This window comes from Protopterus annectens, chromosome 9.part0 (assembly GCF_019279795.1).
Source record: "Protopterus annectens isolate FY-2018-M chromosome 9.part0, PAN1.0, whole genome shotgun sequence".
Taxonomy (NCBI): Eukaryota; Metazoa; Chordata; order Ceratodontiformes; family Protopteridae; genus Protopterus; species Protopterus annectens.
Window position 1 is genome coordinate 623,055,325 of NC_056743.1, and position 22,920 is coordinate 623,078,244.

At 37.9% G+C, this 22,920-nt stretch overlaps 1 protein-coding gene across 1 annotated transcript in view; it reads left to right on the forward strand.

Moving 5' to 3' along the window:
* The first annotated feature begins 5,230 nt into the window (after positions 1-5,230).
* Positions 5,231-22,920, forward strand: part of LOC122810886 (zinc-binding protein A33-like) — a 126,421-nt gene continuing 108,731 nt past the window's right edge. Inside the window, exons 1-2 of the mRNA XM_044082430.1 lie at positions 5,231-5,667; positions 19,087-19,182. Of these exons, the coding sequence (XP_043938365.1) occupies positions 5,233-5,667; positions 19,087-19,182 (531 nt within the window). The 5' untranslated portion in view covers positions 5,231-5,232. The remainder of the gene's footprint in view (positions 5,668-19,086; positions 19,183-22,920) is intronic.

Below are 22,920 nucleotides of genomic sequence, written 5' to 3' on the forward strand. Positions count from 1 at the left end.
GAAATCATTCTACATTTCTGTCTCTAACATGGTAACAGGCAAGAACCTTTCTATTTCTAATTTAGCTTTTGTGATGGTGTTGAGTCTCTTGTACTTCCTATATATATATATATATATATATATATATATATATATATATATATATACATATATATATATATATATATATATATATATATATATGTGTGTGTGTGTGTGTGTGTGTGTGTCCCTTTCCATGTTGACATGATTTATTTAAAAAATAGACATGTCAACAGGTTTTCCCCTTACTCTATACGAATTTTGAGAAGAAGCTTATCAAGTCCCAAAGTTTAATCTATCTATGTCTTTAAAAGATCTTTCAGAATGCTTTACTTTTGTAAATACTCACACTGACTGCTTAGAATTAAAGGTCCTTTATTGAATCTGAGCGCTATCTCTCCTTCTCACCTTTGCTTTTTTTTACAAATACTCAGCAGCATTTGTTCATATTCAAGCTTTCAGAGGCATAACTGCTGTTAGATTAGGGGCTTCCATTTTAAAGTAGTTATTAGACATTAGACAGGCTAAAGGGTAAAATAGGCCTAGAAATTGTGTTTCATTTATGCATAAATGACAGTTAAGTAGAAAGAAAGAATAACCTTGCTGGTCAAGCATGAGGGACAGTTTATCAGACAGGAAAGATAAGCATAAAATCTACAGAAAATACAGAAATGCAGAAATACAGACTGTTCTTTTCTCAAGGGAAAGATACAATCTTACCAGCTACAGAATGTTCCTTAATGGAATGTTAGATTAAGACCAGGCCTGGAAAACAAAGGAACCAAGGCTAAGAGGCTGTGTAAAGCGTTACAGGGTTTTGGTATTATTAAAATATACTTCTGATACAGTTAGGGAAGTCAGTCAGTCAGTTAGTTCATTCGACCTATCATTGCAGAGAAGATTAAATTACAATACAGGCACTCGACCCTGAGTACAGAAGACAGGTCAAATAAAGACTATTTTAGTTTATAGTGTTCAGGACAACAGAATATGATGTGCAGTAACTTTGGATATTGTTTATCAGCGCTGTTGATGAAGACAGTATTCAGATATTGTAAACATCTAATAAAGCCTTATTGAATGAACTACAGTGTTTGCAGAATTTATTCTGAAAAGTACACAAGACTTGGCCCATAAAAGAAAGACTGTCATCTGTTCAGCATGAGTTTGGGTAATTAACAGATAAAGACTTTTGTTTCAGTCTCATTTCAGCTGCTTTCAGTTAATTCCAGTACAGTACAGTCTTGTCAATTTTTACAACTGTCAAGATTACAACCTTTTTACAATGCATTGGTCTTCTGGCCTTCAACAAGTATCATTATTGCAACCCCATACATATTTTAATGTGTGTGTGTGTGTGTGTGTGTGTGTGTGTGTGTGTGTGTGTGTGTGTGTGTGTGTGTAATAATTGACTCCCACCCCATCAAATGACTGTGAGGGGCAAGCCTCCCTCTACCCACCCACACATTCTTTCTTAACCCTCAGTTACACAACCACACTGTTCAACACATGTCATTTCTGATTTATTATTTATTATTTATTTATTTGACATTTGTTTACCAGGGTGGTCTGACTGGGTCTACAGAACCCGTTTTCAGCAGAGGCCCGGGGAAAAAGTTCCACATACAGTACAATACAAATACAGTATAATCCAATACAATAAAGATTACATTAGAAATACTATACAAAAAAATAAGTTGAAAGAACAAACTGCTATAAGATGTTATAATATATTGCTACACATCTAAACAGTTCTATACAGTTAAAACATTACAGACGATAATACTCACTCTCATCATACATGGTGTAGAAATAGCAGCCAGAAAGTTAGTGATGCAGACATATAGCGAGAGAGAGTTAAGAATAGAAGCAATGAAGCCTGAGCAGTAGCTTAAGGATATATTATAGAAGCAGAGAAGGAGTTAGAAGAGCTTTACGATCTTGCAATCTGTGAAGGATTGAAATGTGAGAGAAGTGGAAGACCTGAGTATTAGGCAGCCTTTATGCAGGAGCAGAGCCATGCATTTTTTAGATGATTTTTTAAAGAGGCTTTGAAATGGGTTAGGCCAGGAATAAACCTGGTAGCTAGAGGTAGTGAATTCCAATGTATAGACACAGAGTATGAATACAGAGAGTAACCAGATTTTCTTGTGGCTTCTGATGGGAGTAAATTTAAAAAGTACAGTCTTTTTGCAAGTGTCAAATGTCCCTGCACCTATTGGGAATGTGAGTATTTGTAGAAGGGTTATTCTATGATGGACAGCAGTGTGACAGCTTTATTGCTGAAAGCCACATTTAATAGGAGGTATTGCACACTTTCTCCACTTTTGTGTGATCATGGAGTTATAAGCTGTGGGAGCTATAAGGGATCTTTCCCACACCCCTGCAAAAAAGCTTGAAAACATGTTCACTGAAAGTGGTTTTCAGTGATTTATGTTTGTTCATTAGTCAGTTGAAGAATAACACTTGGAATAATCATAAATCCCACCAAGTCTCCCCACCATAATAAACAGAATATAATGGCAATTTCTGAAATCTTTCCATATAGTCCTATTTTCCAGCTCAGTGATTTTTTCTAAGAATCAATTATCCTTTTCCAGCTGTTTTACAGGCTTTTCCAATGGCTTCAAAACACAGCATTTTATAAATCGATAATGAGTAGTATCACTGACGTATGGCATGGTACAGTTACCTCACTGAAGTGTCTAGACCTGCCCCTTAGAATTAGAAAGATTACAAAATCTACCTTTCTGAGTTTCGTTGATATGCAGAGGTCAAAGTTCAAAGTATTAATTGTGAGTCCATTGAAGGTATGGTATCACTGAGGCATTACGTTTTGGAAATGTCAATAAAACTCATTTTATTATTGGTTTAACTGTGCATTTAAAACATATATATTGTTAACTACCATTTTTCCTAGATCTTCTCCAATCTTTTATGATCTGACCACTTATTTTGTGTTTGTAATTGATGATTTTGGCATGTCTCATCATACTACATTTACTAACATTAAATGCAGAATCATGACTAGTGCACCAGACCAGGTCGGTATGTTTATAGACCATCTTGGAGAACTTCAGCATCTTTTAGTAAAGTAATTATGTTACAGTTATTAGTGTTGCAGTTATTAGTATATTTGGCTAACCATAGATAATTTCTCATTACATATTAGAAAGAATTGTCCAATAAAGTAGCTTGAGTGAAGAGCCCTTTGTAACACTACCAGTAACCTTCCACATTGGGATAGGCAGACAACCCCCTACCACCATACCTTGCTATGTCCAGTTGCTTAAGCATTGTTTTATCCATTTTTTTCCTTGTGGATTGGTATTTAGTGCTTTGAATTTGCCAGTTATTCCCTTATTTGTAATAGTGCTGAATATGTAGCAACATCAAGATAAGCAGTGTGTACTGTCCAGTCCTCACCACGTGCTATTACCTCTTCAAAGTATGCAGCAAGAGTGAAAATGCAAGGTGTCTTCCTTTAAAATCCATATTGTTCCATATGTAACAGAAGTAGATGTGTTCTTCTGCTTAATATCCAATGAGGCTCTCTCTGTGATTTTATGAAGAACACTGGTGACAATTATGAGTCTAAACTAGGTTGGGTATAAAATGCCTCCCATTTGGTACCACAGCAACCTAGATCAAAGATACATTCATATGGTAAATTGTCAGTTAACACTTGACATAGTTTAATTAGGCTTTCCTTGATGCAGTGTAGGAAGCCACCACACATGTTTGGTCCCTTGAAACCGGAGTTTTTTTTGTAAATGTACTTGTGACAGTAGTTCTCTAGTCTATAGTTATATAAGGACTGTCTTCCTTCCATTTTCTCACTAGCTATTTGTCATACATCTTTGTACAAAATTCTTCTTCATGTGGGCTTACTAATTCCTGCGGCCATATGATCAATTAATTGTTTATTGATTACAGGCCGCATTCACAATTTTCATTTAGTTTTCTGACTTAACTAATGAACAGTCTTTGTGATCACAGTGAGTACAAAGTCAGAATAAGAAGATATGGAAAAGAAGTAGATCTTGTACTTTATATAATCTAGATTTGTTATTATGACTAGGATGATTTGGCTTTTCTTCACACAGCCAGTTTACTGTTTACCGATCGTCATTTGCCAGAGACATAAAATACAAGGATTAAGATGTAAATAGTTGCTTTCCACCGAATACTGGTGCATTTTCTGTGTGTGTACTGACAATGATTCCTTTGTTTTGGGAAATTTTCCCTGCTTTGATTTAATGCAGTCATGGATTGGTATAAAATAGTAATACGCATTTGCTTACCCATTTGTTAATCAAATAGGCCCACTGGACACACAGTCCTTTTTCAGGTGCAATGTCTGGTTAAGTGACTTGCCCAAGGTCACACAGTAGGCAGATGAGGCCTGACAGAATCAAACTCTGTAGCACAAGAGCTACAGCTCACATTCTTAAACCTCTGTGCCATCTGGAGGGAGGGGTAAATCCTACACATATTGGCTGGAGGAGGGGGTTGCCCCCTGGCAAAAAATGCGCAAAGTTGCTTATGTAACTATAGTATGTAGAAGTGTGCTACAGTATGAAAGAAATCCTACATGCTGCCATAGTCATGCTTATTCTCCATATGTGTTTCAGGGAATGTTCTTTGGTTGCTGCAAATGAGGTAACAGTGCATGCATAACATTAATAAAGGAATTACAAATTGTTCATTACTTTTTCACTGCCACACTGACATGGCCACTGGGCATCCTGCTAATGGTGCTGCCACACAGCCTTCTGTCTTGATGTGCCGGAAAGGCCATGGATATTACTTCCCACTGTGCATTTGGTTATTGAGGCTGTGGGTGTGGTGCTGTGCATTTTCCTCTGTCCACTGTAAATTTGCAAAAGCCATATGTGTCTACAGCTGAATTTCACTTCATCATGTGCTCCCAACTTACCACTAGGGAAATGTCTTGCCAAGTAGCAGCCTGAGTCCAAAACAAATGCATATGCTAGATAAAATAATGTCCATGAACAGCTGCATAGAGATTAAACCTGATTCATCAGTTTAACTCGCACAGTTTAGAATGTATCACTAGACTGCATGTCAGGTGTAAATGGGTGATGAGGAGACTTACACTGTGACTTTGTTTCTCTGTTTATTTTGTTGTTATTCTTCATAAGTCGCACTGATTCACTCTCTTGTCATTATGTGACAATAGCTATAGAAATGCAAGACACTAGGATGGCCTCCATTGTCCTGGCAGAAAGTCTAACAAGTGAAGTCACATGTCCGATCTGTCTGGATTTCTACAAAGATCCTGTCCGCCTAGAATGTGAGCATAACTTCTGTCGGGCCTGCATCTCCAGCTACTGGAAGAACAGTGAGTCTATTTACACCTGCCCTCAGTGTAAGGAGATCTTCCCACAGCTTCAGCTGAAGAGCAACCGTCTATTGGCAAGCATCGTTGAGAGAGTACGGCAGCTTCATGTTGACTCCATCAGCCAGAAGGAGTCGGGGCTGCTGCTTTGTGAAAAGCATGATGAGAAACTGAAGCTCTACTGTGAGGATGACCAGGAGCCAATCTGTGTGGTATGTGGTGTCTCCAGGGACCACAAGAAGCATAAACTGACCCCTATCCACGAGGCCACTCAGCTGTTCAAGGTAAACTCACATCTCATTTCATCTTGTTAATTAATTGTATACCAACATATTTTGATAGCAGATATGCAACACACATGGGCCTTGTTTATCTTTGTTAATGGTAATTAATTTAGAATTCTGCAACTTTACAACCATGAAATACTTTGCAAAGCTTGCACTAGGCTGGTGACTTCAAAGCAAAGGGGGGGGGCTGCAGGAAGCAACTGAGTGGGTGGAGCCAAATACAGTAGGGCGAGGCTGTATTACAGCAAGTCAATAACTGTTACCTATAATAGAACAGATGTGGTCATTCACTTTGATCCACAAGCTTCTTAAGTACAAACCCATTTATTATAGCCACTTTACTGACTATATCCACCTTAGATGCCCAGCCGTAATCAACACTTTATGGGTCCCCTGTTACCCACTTTTCTCCCCTGCACTTTCCCAGTGCCCTCCTCTGATTTCACCTCATCCTGACTCCACACTAAGCAGATTACTTTTTACACCCCTCCCCCACCATGCTTTTAACACTGTAACTTGCCAAGCCTCAACTGTAATGTAAGTCTGGCCGAAATAAATTAATTAAGATGGAGTCTGCTAGGACTCCAGAAGTCATAAAGGTGTAGATGCACAAAGGTGCATCTTAGATTTTTTAAACTGACTTTTGAATTAATTATGTTATAATGATGGCCAGAAGTAAAAGTCATGAGTAAGTAAATAGATTCAGTCTTCCCCGCCAAAAAGACAGTTATCTTCAGTGTACCACTCTGGTGTTAGATTGGGATGAAAAGTAAAAAGAACAGAAGGCCAGAGGCTACTGCTGAGTGTCTGGGAAAAGAAACGAAGCACTTGGATAAAATCCAAAAAGAGAAAAGGACTGCACATTGAAGAAATGAACAGCTAAAAACTTTAAGAATACTCTTATATGGCAACACTACTCAGTGCAACACTCTGCCAGTGATCAGTTGTCATCACACAGATCCTGCTGAGACCACACCAGACAGCTACTTACTGAGTGCAATGCTGATGCCTGGTAGTTACAAAAAGTAAAAAAAAAAAAACTGTGCACACAATGTGTGCAAAACCAAAATAATAAATGTACCTTTAAGCAAATGACAATAGTGTCAGTCACTTTTATCCACACACAGCCCTTGCATCCAATTAAAGCCAACTTTATTGCCTAAACATATCTCAGATATCAGAAATTAATAAAATAAAGATAGCAAAAACTGGACAAAGTAATTTATTTTAACCCCCCTACACAGACACATACACACACACACACTCACAAATGCACACACACACACACACACACACACACACACACACACACACACAGACACACACATACTTTCAGTAGTTTAACCATACATGTACAAGCACTAAATGACACCATTTTCCCATCAATCCTGTCAGTAATTTAACCATGGATGCACAAGCACTTAAAATGAAACATCTCCCTCAATGATACATTCAGTAGCTTGTCTGTATGCTCAAGCACTTCACTGCACCAAAATAAAACATTTCCCCCAATGACCCCTTTAGTAGTTTGTCCATGTATGTACAATCATATATACATACACTCACACAAACACTTTTAAGTTCTTACCTTCTTCCCATGTCCTGGCAGTAGCACACATAGTGCCTGAAAAATATACTTTTAAATAAATTAGAAAACAAAAAAGAAACACCTTTTTCCACGCTCATGCTTCCTCTTCCACATTAACTACTTCCTTCTTCTTGACTCATGCTGCCCCAGTCACCATGTTTTTCATACATCTTACATTCTCCAGAAAAGAACTTGTGATAATAACCACTTACAATGTATTCAAAAAAGACATTTCTTGCCAACATTAATTTTATACTACTATGTTTTTTTAGATATCACTGCCATACAAATAACTTCTGGTCACTTTCAGTGTGCATGTAAAACGATTAGGAACACCAATTCCATAAAAATTTCTGCAAAATCAATATAAATGCATTTGCATGATACAGATTACCATTTGTAAGGATAATGTACTGATATTGGGGTCTATTTTGAACCATTTGACATCCAACATACCTTTTAGCTGTATTGTAATCTCCTGATTAGTCCCAGGGCACTATAGTAAAGTTTGAGCACTGGATATCATTTTTACCACACCCGACTGACCCTCTAGCATAGTGCTCTGGAATGCAGTTTGTCTGGAATTACAATGCAGAGCACATACTAAAGTACCTTGAAAGATAGAGATGCTTTTTCCATAGTTGCAAATGGCAATATCACCTTCAGAATATCATTTTTTCATGTAATACATATTCTTGTAGCAGCACTGAATTATTTCTTTCTGTTTTTTTTTTCATGCCAGGCTTCCACCAAAACCCTCATCTGCTTTCATCAGGTACATTTATGGTACCTTTCTGGGCTATTATAGTGAGACCCTTTTGCATAGAAGGCCCTCGGACTTCTCAGTGGAAGGTCTTTTGGTACAATTCCTACAGGTGGCAAGCAAGAACCATACAGAGAGCAGCAAATGAGATGCTGACGCTATAAATCTTTGGTAACTTGCCAAATTCCCTAAGAGGGTAAGTGTCTTGCAGTGATACCAGCATCCACAATGCACACATCCACCCATACACAATGCACACATCCACCCATGCACAATGCACACAACCAACCATCTTGCACAGTATGTTATGTTACTCCCCTTAGGGAGTTGTGCAAGATTACTGCTCCCAGTTGTCCCACAAGAAGTGATTCCTCTTCATCCCTATGTCTGAGAGCCACCTTAGTCCATTCCCAAACCTGTGTCACTCCTAGTACACATGTATGCCTTGGCAATGTATCACTTAAGAGTCAAAGAGTACTGAATCACTTCTGTTTTTTTTTTCTTTCTATAACAGCAGTCTTCGCAGATAGCTTTGCAGCAACTGATGTATAGCAGACATCCGTGGATCCATGGCTGTTGGCTGCTCAGACATTTCATGTAGCCTGGTCTTGTAACCTGTCTGTAGTTATCTTGGATACTCATTCCTGAATTAAATTTGCTTGACTGTGAATGATCATTCATGACTAGTACAAACCTGTTTCTGGGTAAGTACTGCGTAATTTCTTTATTCGCCAGACAAAGAACTTCTTTCTTTATAGAAGCAAAGTTAAGACCAGTTTTGATCAATGATCTTGCAACAAATGTGCTTGGTCTGTCTGCACCATCCTGGAGTTAATGCTACAGAATGCTACCAAATCAATATGATAAAGCATCATATGCCAATGTAATAAGCAAAAACAGATCAAACTGCCTAAGCATTATATCTTCCTCTTTTCCCATGTATCATCATGCTGATTTGCATCATTTTTTTGTCAGTCTCTCACTGTCTCTCCCACATCTAATGAATGCAAGCTCAGTAGTTCCACAGGCTGTTCATATTCCTTTCCATCCATACCACTGATGACTCTCATGACCTTCCTCTGCATCATTTCCAGGTGTTTCAAAGCTTGCTCCTTGTATGGTCTCCAAAACATGCACAGTATTTCAGCTGCAGTCTCCTGAGCTTGTATAAGAGTGAAAATATAACCTTCTTATTCCTGGAGTGTAGGTCCCATGGAAGGTAACTCAACAACCTAGTGTACCTGCTCCCAGGACAATTTGTGCCTTCTTTCCGATATGTGGTATAATAGTCATTCCTCACTCCCTTTCAATCCAGCTAGATATTAGTTTAGTATTCACTAATTTATAAGTGACCTTCAGGCTGTTATGTCTAAAATGCATAAATCTGGGTTATCTGCATTAAAACGTAACTAAAGTCTCTCTGTTCACATGCACAGGACTTTCAGCTCTCTTCTTCTGCTTTCCACCATTGAGGACTGTGGCTAAAATGTGTATGTTATTTGCAAATAGGGTCAATGTGTTAATCATCACCTCTGCCATGCCATATACGAATATGTTAAACACTGTTGTCTCAGTCGCTGACCCTTGTTCTCTACTGGTCATTTCCCCTTGTCTCTGACAGTCTCCTATAACCATCATCCTTTGTATGATTTCTCACAGCTACCCCCCTAAACAGTTTGAAAGTTTTTGCCCTACTTCTATCCCTTTCAACTTACAAAGTGGGTAAATCACACCAACCATACTCCCTTGTTTAACTCCTCTGATACCTAGTCAAAGAAACTACAAGAGATTTGATTAACAGCACTTATTCACTTGGAATTCATGCTGGTTAAGTTTAGACAACAGCATAAGATTTTCCTGCTTCTACAGCTCCTTTTTACTTGGGTGTAAATGTACAAGACACGCCCCTTGCCTTATGGAATTTTGGGCCACATGTCTTTAGTCCACCCTTCAGTATACCAATCTCTTTGACAAAGCCTTCTTTAGCATCATGTATATACTATTCAGCCATGACCCACGGTGGTGGTGCTGTGGTAGCGTTGTCGCCACACAGTAAGGCACTGTCTGGTTCGATTCTCAGCTAAATCGTCTTCTGTGTGGAGACATGCGTGAATGGATGTACCTTCATTGAAGGTTGTGCATCAGGGCTGGTAATGCTGCACGTAAAAATCAACTACCAATCATTAGCAGACTGGAGTTCTGCTGTGGCGACCCCTAACCGGGAAAAGCCGAAAGAAACAAACAAACAAACATATACTATTCAGCCATGGCATATTTGTCAAAATCCTTAGTTGCCATCTGCTTCTTAACAGAGTAATCTTAGTTAAGATTTTCTTATTCACTCTAGCAACAGCACTTGCTCTCCTGTATCATGCATATACAAATTTAAATTCTATGATGCAGCTATAAGCACCACTGTTTTTCCTCATGTAAGACTCTTTCTTCCTGATGCAGGTATTTTGTAAAATGTGTATTTTATCCAAGGTATTTGTGAACAACAATTCATTATATTGCTGCACAGAAATTTTGCACAAAACATTTCTTATATCCATCTCCCTCTTATGTTTTACTCTTGACCCGTCTGGAATAATTCAAATGATGTATTGGTTAATATGAGTCGTGCTACATAGCTCAAAGAACTTCATATGATAAGACTGATCTTCTATTTATGACCCTGTTTCGTTTAACCTTTCATTACTTCCTGCATACATAATTATGTACGTCTCCAGCCATGCTGTCTACTAGCCCTTGTTTTCCATTCATTTGCTTTTTGCCATGTTTTTCCTATTTGCACATTTTTCTTCAGTGTGGCTCTTTTTATGACTTCTAGAATCTTTTTCTTTAAATGATTAATGACAGCTTAATGTGATAGTCTAACACACTGAAAGCATTTGCTTTTTTAGGTGAGTCAATAGATATTCTTTTTGCTGTTATTTTTTGGATCCTTGCAGCTGACCATCAACGACCTCTAGTTCCTTCTTCATCCATTGGGTCTCCTGGAATCAACTTAGCCTCACCCAGGCTATATCTGACTAATGTTCAGGGCTGGTGAGGAGTTAAAGAACCCTAGATGAGCATCACACTGCTGCCAGGGACTGTTTTCTTACTTATTTTCGGCATTCCCTGTGAATGATCAATGTCCTCTCATAGGTAAGCTCTGCAGTGGTTATCAGCACTGAACCAACCCTAACTTCTGCAAAGGGCTAAAGTAGGACACCCTACCCTTCCTCAGAAACACATCTTGGTTGCTTCTTCAGTATTCACCAGGGAAATCATACCATGACAGTGTACCGTGAGTACACTGCACACTTTCCTCCCCCCTTAAGATAGGTACACCTATCCTCTCCTGCCAGCACCTCAAATACCCGAGCAAGAAATCAAATTTAAATCAGCCTGAGTGTAGTCAGACTTTATCCATCTATGCCATGGCACTAGCAAGAGTTACTAAAATATTATTAACCAGGCATTGTAATTCCCTTCTGGTTTTGGCTGTTATTTTCACAGACATTGCTTTTACAATGCTTGGTCACTTGTCAAATATTCATTATCTAGCAGGTTTCTTTTGGATAGCTGCACAACGTATGCATGATTTCTTAGTATATCTTTCAAGCCTTGTCCGGAAAAGCAGTGCATGACTAGTCCATGTAGCTCTTTGTATACTGAAAATGCTGCATTGTACGCGAGTGCTTTTGTGGAACCTAAAATGCTCTGCATTACCAAACACTTTAAATCCAATAGTCCATGTAGCTCTTTGTATACTGAAAATGCTGCATTGTACGTGAGTGCTTTTGTGGAACCTAAAATGCTCTGCATTACCAAACACTTTAAATCCAATAGTCCATGTAGCTCTTTGTATACTGAAAATGCTGCATTGTACGCGAGTGCTTTTGTGGAACCTAAAATGCTCTGCATTACCAAACACTTTAAATCCAATAGTCCATGTAGCTCTTTGTATACTGAAAATGCTGCATTGTACGCGAGTGCTTTTGTGGAACCTAAAATGCTCTGCATTACCAAACACTTTAAATCCAATAGTCCATGTAGCTCTTTGTATACTGAAAATGCTGCATTGTACGCGAGTGCTTTTGTGGAACCTAAAATGCTCTGCATTACCAAACACTTTAAATCCAATAGTCCATGTAGCTCTTTGTATACTGAAAATGCTGCATTGTACGCGAGTGCTTTTGTGGAACCTAAAATGCTCTGCATTACCAAACACTTTAAATCCAATAGTCCATGTAGCTCTTTGTATACTGAAAATGCTGCATTGTACGCGAGTGCTTTTGTGGAACCTAAAATGATCTGCATTACCAAACACTTTAAATCCAATAGTCCATGTAGCTCTTTGTATACTGAAAATGCTGCATTGTACGCGAGTGCTTTTGTGGAACCTAAAATGCTCTGCATTACCAAACACTTTAAATCCAATAGTCCATGTAGCTCTTTGTATACTGAAAATGCTGCATTGTACGCGAGTGCTTTTGTGGAACCTAAAATGCTCTGCATTACCAAACACTTTAAATCCAATAGTCCATGTAGCTCTTTGTATACTGAAAATGCTGCATTGTACGCGAGTGCTTTTGTGGAACCTAAAATGCTCTGCATTACCAAACACTTTAAATCCAATAGTCCATGTAGCTCTTTGTATACTGAAAATGCTGCATTGTACGAGTGCTTTTGTGGAACCTAAAATGCTCTGCATTACCAAACACTTTAAATCCAATAGTCCATGTAGCTCTTTGTATACTGAAAATGCTGCATTGTACGCGAGTGCTTTTGTGGAACCTAAAATGCTCTGCATTACCAAACACTTTAAATCCAATAGTCCATGTAGCTCTTTGTATACTGAAAATGCTGCATTGTACGCGAGTGCTTTTGTGGAACCTAAAATGCTCTGCATTACCAAACACTTTAAATCCAATAGTCCATGTAGCTCTTTGTATACTGAAAATGCTGCATTGTACGCGAGTGCTTTTGTGGAACCTAAAATGCTCTGCATTACCAAACACTTTAAATCCAATAGTCCATGTAGCTCTTTGTATACTGAAAATGCTGCATTGTACGCGAGTGCTTTTGTGGAACCTAAAATGCTCTGCATTACCAAACACTTTAAATCCAATAGTCCATGTAGCTCTTTGTATACTGAAAATGCTGCATTGTACTTGAAAGTGCTTTTGTGGAACCTAAAATGCTCTGCATTACCAAACACTTTAAATCCAATAGTCCATGTAGCTCTTTGTATACTGAAAATGCTGCATTGTACGAGTGCCTTTGTGGAACCTAAAATGCTCTGCATTACCAAACACTTTAAATCCAATAGTCCATGTAGCTCTTTGTATACTGAAAATGCTGCATTGTACGCAAGTGCTTTTGTGGAACCTAAAATGCTCTGCATTACCAAACACTTTAAATCCAATAGTCCATGTAGCTCTTTGTATACTGAAAATGCTGCATTGTACGCGAGTGCTTTTGTGGAACCTAAAATGATCTGCATTACCAAACACTTTAAATCCAATAGTCCATGTAGCTCTTTGTATACTGAAAATGCTGCATTGTACGTGAGTGCTTTTGTGGAACCTAAAATGCTCTGCATTACCAAACACTTTAAATCCAATAGTCCATGTAGCTCTTTGTATACTGAAAATGCTGCATTGTACGCGAGTGCTTTTGTGGAACCTAAAATGCTCTGCATTACCAAACACTTTAAATCCAATAGTCCATGTAGCTCTTTGTATACTGAAAATGCTGCATTGTACGAAAGTGCCTTTGTGGAACCTAAAATGCTCTGCATTACCAAACACTTTAAATCCAATAGTCCATGTAGCTCTTTGTATACTGAAAATGCTGCATTGTATGCGAGTGCTTTTGTGGAACCTAAAATGCTCTGCATTACCAAACACTTTAAATCCAATAGTCCATGTAGCTCTTTGTATACTGAAAATGCTGCATTGTAGGCGAGTGCTTTTGTGGAACCTAAAATGCTCTGCATTACCAAACACTTTAAATCCAATAGTCCATGTAGCTCTTTGTATACTGAAAATGCTGCATTGTACGCGAGTGCTTTTGTGGAACCTAAAATGCTCTGCATTACCAAACACTTTAAATCCAATAGTCCATGTAGCTCTTTGTATACTGAAAATGCTGCATTGTACGCGAGTGCTTTTGTGGAACCTAAAATGCTCTGCATTACCAAACACTTTAAATCCAATAGTCCATGTAGCTCTTTGTATACTGAAAATGCTGCATTGTACGAGTGCTTTTGTGGAACCTAAAATGCTCTGCATTACCAAACACTTTAAATCCAATAGTCCATGTAGCTCTTTGTATACTGAAAATGCTGCATTGTAATGCTGAGTGCTTTTGTGGAACCTAAAATGCTCTGCATTACCAAACACTTTAAATCCAATAGTCCATGTAGCTCTTTGTATACTGAAAATGCTGCATTGTACGCGAGTGCTTTTGTGGAACCTAAAATGCTCTGCATTACCAAACACTTTAAATCCAATAGTCCATGTAGCTCTTTGTATACTGAAAATGCTGCATTGTATGCGAAGTGCTTTTGTGGAACCTAAAATGCTCTGCATTACCAAACACTTTAAATCCAATAGTCCATGTAGCTCTTTGTATACTGAAAATGCTGCATTGTAATGAAAGTGCTTCTGTGGAACCTAAAATGCTCTGCATTACCAAACACTTTAAATCCAATAGTCCATGTAGCTCTTTGTATACTGAAAATGCTGCATTGTATGCGAAAGTGCTTTTGTGGAACCTAAAATGCTCTGCATTACCAAACACTTTAAATCCAATAGTCCATGTAGCTCTTTGTATACTGAAAATGCTGCATTGTACGCGAGTGCTTTTGTGGAACCTAAAATGCTCTGCATTACCAAACACTTTAAATCCAATAGTCCATGTAGCTCTTTGTATACTGAAAATGCTGCATTGTACGCGAAGTGCTTTTGTGGAACCTAAAATGCTCTGCATTACCAAACACTTTAAATCCAATAGTCCATGTAGCTCTTTGTATACTGAAAATGCTGCATTGTACGCGAGTGCTTTTGTGGAACCTAAAATGCTCTGCATTACCAAACACTTTAAATCCAAAGCTTCAGCAAAGTTTCTAAAATGTATTTGAATAATTTATTGGATGAATTAGCTGATTATACCAAACTGCGCAATAATTGATACATTTTGCAACCAGTTACAAATATTCCAACTAGATGTCTTATATCATACATGATGTTAGTAGCTGCACAATGCAGTTATATTTTCAGTCTGCTTTGACTAGTCTTCCATGGTGGCACAAAAGTCAACAATATGCCCAACATGTTCCGTCATTTTTAATCTGTATGCAACTACATTTATATTTTTCTAACCATTTAAGCTTTCCATACCCAGGTTAGTATAAGCAGTAGTTTATGCAATGGCATAAAATTGTCATCGTTTCTTCACCAGCCCCCACAGTTATGTCGATTTTTTTTCCTTTGATAGAATGGCTAGCCATTTTTGTTTGCTTAAAGTTGTAGCTCATTTGACATACTTACACATAAATTTGTTTGCACTAATTTCTGAAAATGGCTTTAGTTGGCCTTTTCCAATGTATTAGTTCACAAACACTTACTGTTTACTTATTTCATTGTAAAATTTGCCACCCATTCTTCTATCCATTCCTAAATGTTTTGCCATAGTGATAGTTTGGCTCTTCCGTGGTTCCTCTATCTGTGATTGCACAGAAATCACTTGTTTGGTCCTCCTGGAGCAAAACATTGATTGCTTCCGACTGTAGCATGCTGTTTTAGGAAGTTTCTCCTTTCCCCAGTGTTGTTCAATCATGGAGTTGTTGTATATATGTTTAGTGGGTATACAGCACTTACCTGAACATCTCTCTAAAAAAAAATATTTTTAGTCTGCATCATTGCAATGAGTTGCACAGATGTGTTTCACTCAGTTGTGATAGAGAAGGTGATTCCTGTTCAATCATATTTCAATATATCATAGTGAAAGCCACAGTTATGGTTAATAGCAAGCTGAACAGAGCAGACCAAAGTTGCCTACCTCCAGAAATAGTTTTCAATTTATCATGAGGAATCCCCAGGCATCAAAAGACACGATATAGATATAATCCTACCACTACATTCCTGTTCTGCCTCAGAGCCTCCTTCCTCCTCTCTCCGTCTAGTAAGCAATGTTTAGTACACCTCCCATAGTACTTGCCTGAGAGAAATCATCATCAGGTGATCAAACCACTAAAACCATCTCCTGTCTGCACTCTGAGATCCTTCCATGAAGCAGAGCTACTCACTATTGTACAAAGGCAATCCAGCTACTATGTAGAGGAACCTGATTGCTGCTACTTGTCTCTGTGATGTTATCCTTTGGTTACTACCTGACGTTTATAACCATAGTTGATGATGGAGACATAGACCTTAAGGTATACTGAAAGCATTGTCCTGTGATTCATTTCTTACTTCATTACTACAGACTAGAATAAATACCATTAGTACTTCTGCTGTTTCTGTATCCTTCAGCCAGTTTCCCAAAAACACTTCTGCTCTCCCTCATGAAAATGTCCCCAGCTTGCTCTACTGAGGTAGGTGCTCCCCCTTCCCTGCAGGTAACAAACCACTTTTTCCTAGAAAAGCACCATCATCTCTGGTTTGAAGATGTTGAGCTTCATCTCAGTTGCTTCAAAGTCAGTAGTGAACCCCTCCAGTATATGCTAGTGGTCACAGTCAGTAGTGAACCCCTCCAGTATATGCTAGTGGTCGCAGTCAGTAGTGAACCCCTCCAGTATATGATAGTGGTTGCAGTCAGTAGTGAACCCCTCCAGTATATGCTAGTGGTCGCAGTCAGTAGTGAACCCCTCCAGTATATGCTAGTGGTCACAGTCAGTAGTGAACCCCTCCAGTATATGATAGTGGTTGCAGTCAGTAGTGAACCCCTCCAGTATATGCTAGTGGTCGCAGTCAGTAGTGAACCCCTCCAGTATATGCTAGTGGTCGCAGTCCATTGAAAATAAAAGGACAATAATATTGCATGTAATAAAAATTCCACTCTCACATCCAGACTTGTCTTTGAAAGTCACAGACAGGTGGGAAGGACAAGACACACTATAGATGGAGTCCTGTGCCCACCTTGAACTTATTCATCTTAACACGAAGTATATGAACACAATTACTTCTCGTATACAGGGACCAAATATATGAACACAACTCTTACTTCTCGTATCAGGGACCAAATTACATTGTGGAGTGCTATTTAACTTCACTTAAGCAAAAAATTGTATAATACTTTTCCATTTAAAATGCCTTCATATATAAAATTCATTGCGTAGTACTCATTGCAATATTGAACCATTTATACGTTTCTTTGAAATATCTGTTTTGCATTTACTTCATTTGAAAAAAAATGTACGCTGATATCTGAAAATAATATCATATTATCTTTAAAGTCAGATGTTTGTACCCTGCACTTTTTAATGTATGTCACTTTAGGGTACAAACCTAATGGCCTTACACAAAGTCTTTAATCCTTGAGCCTGCAGTGTATACACACATGAAAAGTGTTCTCTGTGTTAGAGATTCCATTTCTGTTGTCAGAAATGTCACTTTCTCTGATATACAAGGAGTTAAAAGATTGACGTTCAGAGATGTAGAGAGAATGGGTGTTGGTAACTTGCCCTTCTCCTCATAAAAATATATTTCTTCTGTGGCTGTCAGCATACTGTGTGTCAACAAACAGAAAGTCAGTCAATAATCTTACATCTCATTTTATAGTACAAATGCTTTGTAAAAGCCTTTTTCATTATGAGCAATCACTTGCAGACCCTGTATTTACTAGTATTTACCTTACATAGCCAACACATATACAGTCTTGAGTAACACAAGGTTTTCTTTTCACTTGTTGCACAGTAAGCACTTTTACACTCTATTCAACTAGATTTTGCTGCCTGTTAGATTTGGAAATGGCACTTGTACATGTCAGTTAGTACTGTCATCCATTTGTTGCCTCATTTAATAACACTGCATATACTTAACAATTACTCTGAACTAGTCAACTTTTCAGTTTACTTACTGTTTCAAATTATGATTACGTGCTGATAGAACTGCGCATTTACACAAACACACACAATCACATGCACACAGAGACACACACACACACACACACACACACACACACACACACGCGCACACACACACACACACACACACGTGCATGCATGCATACACACACACACACACACACACACACACACACACACACACACACACAAGCATGCTTGTGTACTTCAGGTGTATTTACTGCAATACTGATGCAGGGAGCATGTAATATCTGGCTGTCCACTTTGAACATTTTTTCTACTTTTAAATGTAACGTCTGGATATAGTTATACACACCTGTGTTCCATCACCCTCACTGCCTCACATTTGACAAGAGTAACAACCAACCATGCTCTTCAGGTCATTAAAATCATTTTATTTTTTTAGAACTCCCATGATACTATATTAAGGAAAGCCATGTATCATTGTCTGTAGTAGCTGTCAATCTTTAACTATAAACTGATCTTTTACCCAGCTGTTCCTGCCTCCTTCTTAACAACAGTTTTCTAACTTTCCTCCACCTACCACACAAATAAATATATTCCTGATGGATTTGGCAATGTCACAATCTGAGCACCTCAAATATGAAATGTGGGAGTTGTCTGTGGCGTTTGTTTTGAACTGAATCCAGTAATGAATTGAATCCAATAATGAGGTGCCTTCAAAGTTTGAGGACCAAGAACATGTCCCTACTCCCATAAAGGGGGGGGGGGTAACTCCACAGCTACCAGTTCTGCATTCCAGCCATTTGAATATGTTGTATTTAATTTTATTGATGTGTTTGAAACTAGTGCATGTTGATTTTAATGTCTGGTTACTCTTTTACTTGCATAGTGGAATACAGTATGCCAAGACATCATTTGAACGGAGAGGCTTGTGTTTGGTCGTTACATTCAAACCATTTTCTAATCATTGTCCCACCTGTCATTCTCTTTCACTAATTTTTTGCTTTTATGTCTTGACAGGAAAAGCTACAGGCTGCCTTGAGCCAGCTTGAGAAACAAAAGGATTCAATCGGGAAGTTCCATTCTGAGCAAATGAAAACCATTCAGGAGGTCAAGGTATGCACTTTATTTTATTGGGGGGGTGCATAGCCATTAAATTCAAATGTGTAACATTTTATCAATTACATTTATTTACTTTACTTATTTGTACAAATCCAAGTACTTATTTACTTATTCATTAGCCAATAGCCTGGTAGGCATTGCTGGCCCACAGGACCATTTTAGCCATAAAATGGAGGATGACAAGCATTTGACAGATAGTAACACAAGAGTAATCCATATATAAAATGTATTAACACATCCCTGATACACGTCTCAGCTCTCCAGATTTTCACAGAATGCCCAGATTTTAGCCTAATATATTTTCTGTTCCTCATAAAATGTGTGGGTTTCTGAGGACTGATATCACTACATAATAACAAACATATGAGTTTCAGATTTCATATCTTTCAGAAAATGCATACTGAGACCAATGTTGTTATCCTAGCAACTTTCAAAGTTTATAAGAGAAATGTTTAAAATCTGTCCCTATGTTTGGGACATTGTCCCCCATTATTTTAGGTTCTGTCCAGATTTCTTGCTCTGAGAATTTGAGAGGTATGATCCCTGAACCATTCCAAGCTAGTAGGTGAGACAAAAGGAAAAATAAATAATAAATTTAAGGTACAAATCACAAAGTATAAAAGTTTCAGTCATTTATAAAGTACGTAATCTGAACATCAAGACCATATTCTATGAAAGCCATTTGTACAGGAAGTGTAATTTACACAGCTCAAAGAGAGACAATTCATTATAACAAGCTGAGAAAGTGTACTCAAAATCAAATTTACTGTTCAATATATTAATTTAGAAACAAAAAGCAATAACTAAAACCCACTCATAAAAGATGCTGGGGTAGTTTGTATAGTGAACAGGCTGTCAGATTTGCTAGTGTCTCTAAAGCAATAGCAACTAAATACAACACAGCCTGACAAAACAAAAATGCCGTCAGGCATCTAAGAACCTGGGTTGATAACTCCCTCTCTTTTAATCTTCGCATGTCAAAGGTTGTCAGGAAATCCTTTTTATTCATCCCAGCTAATCGCCAAAGGAATACCAATAACATTTCTAAAGAGGTAATCATTCCCTTATTTTCAATACTGATCAGATCAGTTATTGAGTATAATATCTCTTTTGGGATGTATCTCAATAAACATGTCAAACTATTAGAACATCCTCAAAGTTTCCAAACCAAAAAGATCACACACCTTAAGTCCCTGACCCACTAAGAGAGGTTAGAAGTTCTATTTTTTCATTTAGTGCCATGCAAAATTTTGAGGGGAGATCTCTGTCTCACTTACCGATCCATTAAAGACTCAGTTGTCCTGGACCTTCTGTATCTCCACAAGTCCAATATCTTCATCAACAGCAGAACCAGATTTGCCAACAATTTATTTATTTATTTAACATTTCTTTACTGGTAAAGCCTGACTGGGACAGAGCCTATTTTCAGTGGAGGCCAGGGGAGAAATGCTACAGATGCATGTCTTTGGAATGTGGCAGGGAACCGGAGCACCCAGAGGAATCCCACATGAAAGTAGGGAGGACATGCAGATTCCACACAGAAGGCACCCCAGCTGAGAATTGAACCAGATAACCTTTACATGAAGTATGGTGGAGGGGCAGGATTATAACTCAGCATCTCTCAAAACTCTTGAAGAAACATTTACTGCATGTTAAGCAGTGTGACTTACCATAGTTTTCTAAACATAGCTTTGATGACTGGATGGGTAGCCATAAATTTACTCTGGGATAGAATGGTATGGACCTCCTTGGGAAACAAGATGTGGCATTGGGGAGGATACTGGCAAAGCATGAATGGTGGCCTTTGAATATCTTTGAATCTAATCTATAACATTATTGTGAAGGTTAGATTGCAGGAGTTCCCCTTTAAAGAAAGTTCAGCTTTGCCATACTTCTCAGGTCTGGTGAATAGTATTCCACATTGTTAGAGCAATCTTCTAAAGTCTTATTCACTACTGACAAAGAAAAAGCTGGGATGTGTGAGGGTTAAGGACAAAAACTCAGCCGAGTGAATACTGAAATGAGAACATCTACTTTACTTGTTAATGATTATCAATATGAAAGATGAAGCAGTTTAAAGACGGGAAAGATAACAAAATATCTTTTTTGTTACATGGGGCACTTTGGTTTTATTTAGGATAGGACAGTGATGCTATTTACTGTATAAAGCAGAAATAAAATGGCATATCTTTTTAAAGAATTATTCAATGTGTTTGTATTCTGAGGTAAGCTAAATGCATCTAAAGGAAGAGCATATTCTACTTTTGCTATCAGAATGTTCTTGATTATACTGTTTCCTGATTCAGGTATAAGAAGATAGATCCATTTGTAAGTCTTCTTGTGACACAACTTCAGGATAAATGTGTGAGAAAAGTATAAATTCAAACCAAACCATCTGGAACTTTAATTGCAAGTCATATTCAGTTGTGTGGCCTGTTGAGTAAAGAAAGTCATCCAGTGAGTTTTTTATCAAGTCTTTGCAAAATTCCAAATAGCATTAGCTTGGTCTTGCTTGAGTTGACAGTTTGGTTGTTATGCTGAAACCAATATAAAATGTTTATTATTTAGCCTGAAGACTTGTTTTAGACAAAACAGTAATTTCAGACACCTTCGAGTAATATGGAGCCATCAGTGTATAGTGCTGTCTAGATATACAGTGACTCCATGTGATGTACCTAGTTAAAAGACCAAACAGTATAGGCAACATGACAAAAGCTTTGAGGGGTTCTGGACTTTAAAAGGTTTGGGTCAGAGGTAGTATAACCAGTGCAGACTTTCATACATCTATAATGCAGGTCATTTTTGAATGAAACTAGGGGGCTATTACATGTATCATGCAAGTAGCATGCATTCCAAATACACATATCACATTTATTCTATAAAACATTAACATTAAAAGGTCACACAGGAAATCCAATTGGTAAAAACTTTTTTCTTTTAATTTTACTTTTAAGTCTTTTTATGGACATTTTTTTTTTAAAAAAGACTTAAAAGTAAAAGTAAAAGAAAAAAGTCATGGACATTCAGAAATGCTATTTAGCTGAAATATCTGATATCCTTAAAGGGTAGTTTACATATATCCCATGTTGCCTCTGATTCAAGAGGTTTAAGGTATCACACAGTGGAAATTCTAGCTTTGCTAGATTTTTCTTTTTGTGTTTTTAACCAATTGGTTTTTCTGTGTGACCTTTTAACTCATTGTTTTAGTTTGTTAGTTGAGATATTTTATAGACACCCTTAGGATTATGGATATCAGTTGGTTATGATTACCCTGTGTTTTCAAAAGTCAAACATTCCTCTTATGCTTAATATCAGAGCTTTGGCTGACTAACATCTACCTGATATCAGCTGGACGTGTAAGTGAATTTAAGTACACTTTTATCTGCACCTTTGCATATAGTACTGTATTTAATTTATTTATTTGTGTTTTTCACTGAATATTAACTCAACTGAAGTTGTGGCTGTCTTTCTACAGTTAGTTCCTCACCCACCCTCCCTGTTCTTGTCTTGGTATTAATGTTGGTGGCTTTGAAATTGCCTGCCCCTCTTGTAGATTTGTATTTGGATACTCCTTCTGGGCCCACCTCATTTGCTCACTCAACTGAGTTCAGTGAGATCATATTCTGATTTCAGGCACTCCTACTGTGTACAAAGAGAGCATTTGGGAAGGACAACCCCTGTAGCCTCTTAATCCTGCTCTGTTCCTTCCCTCAAAAAAAAAAAAAATATATA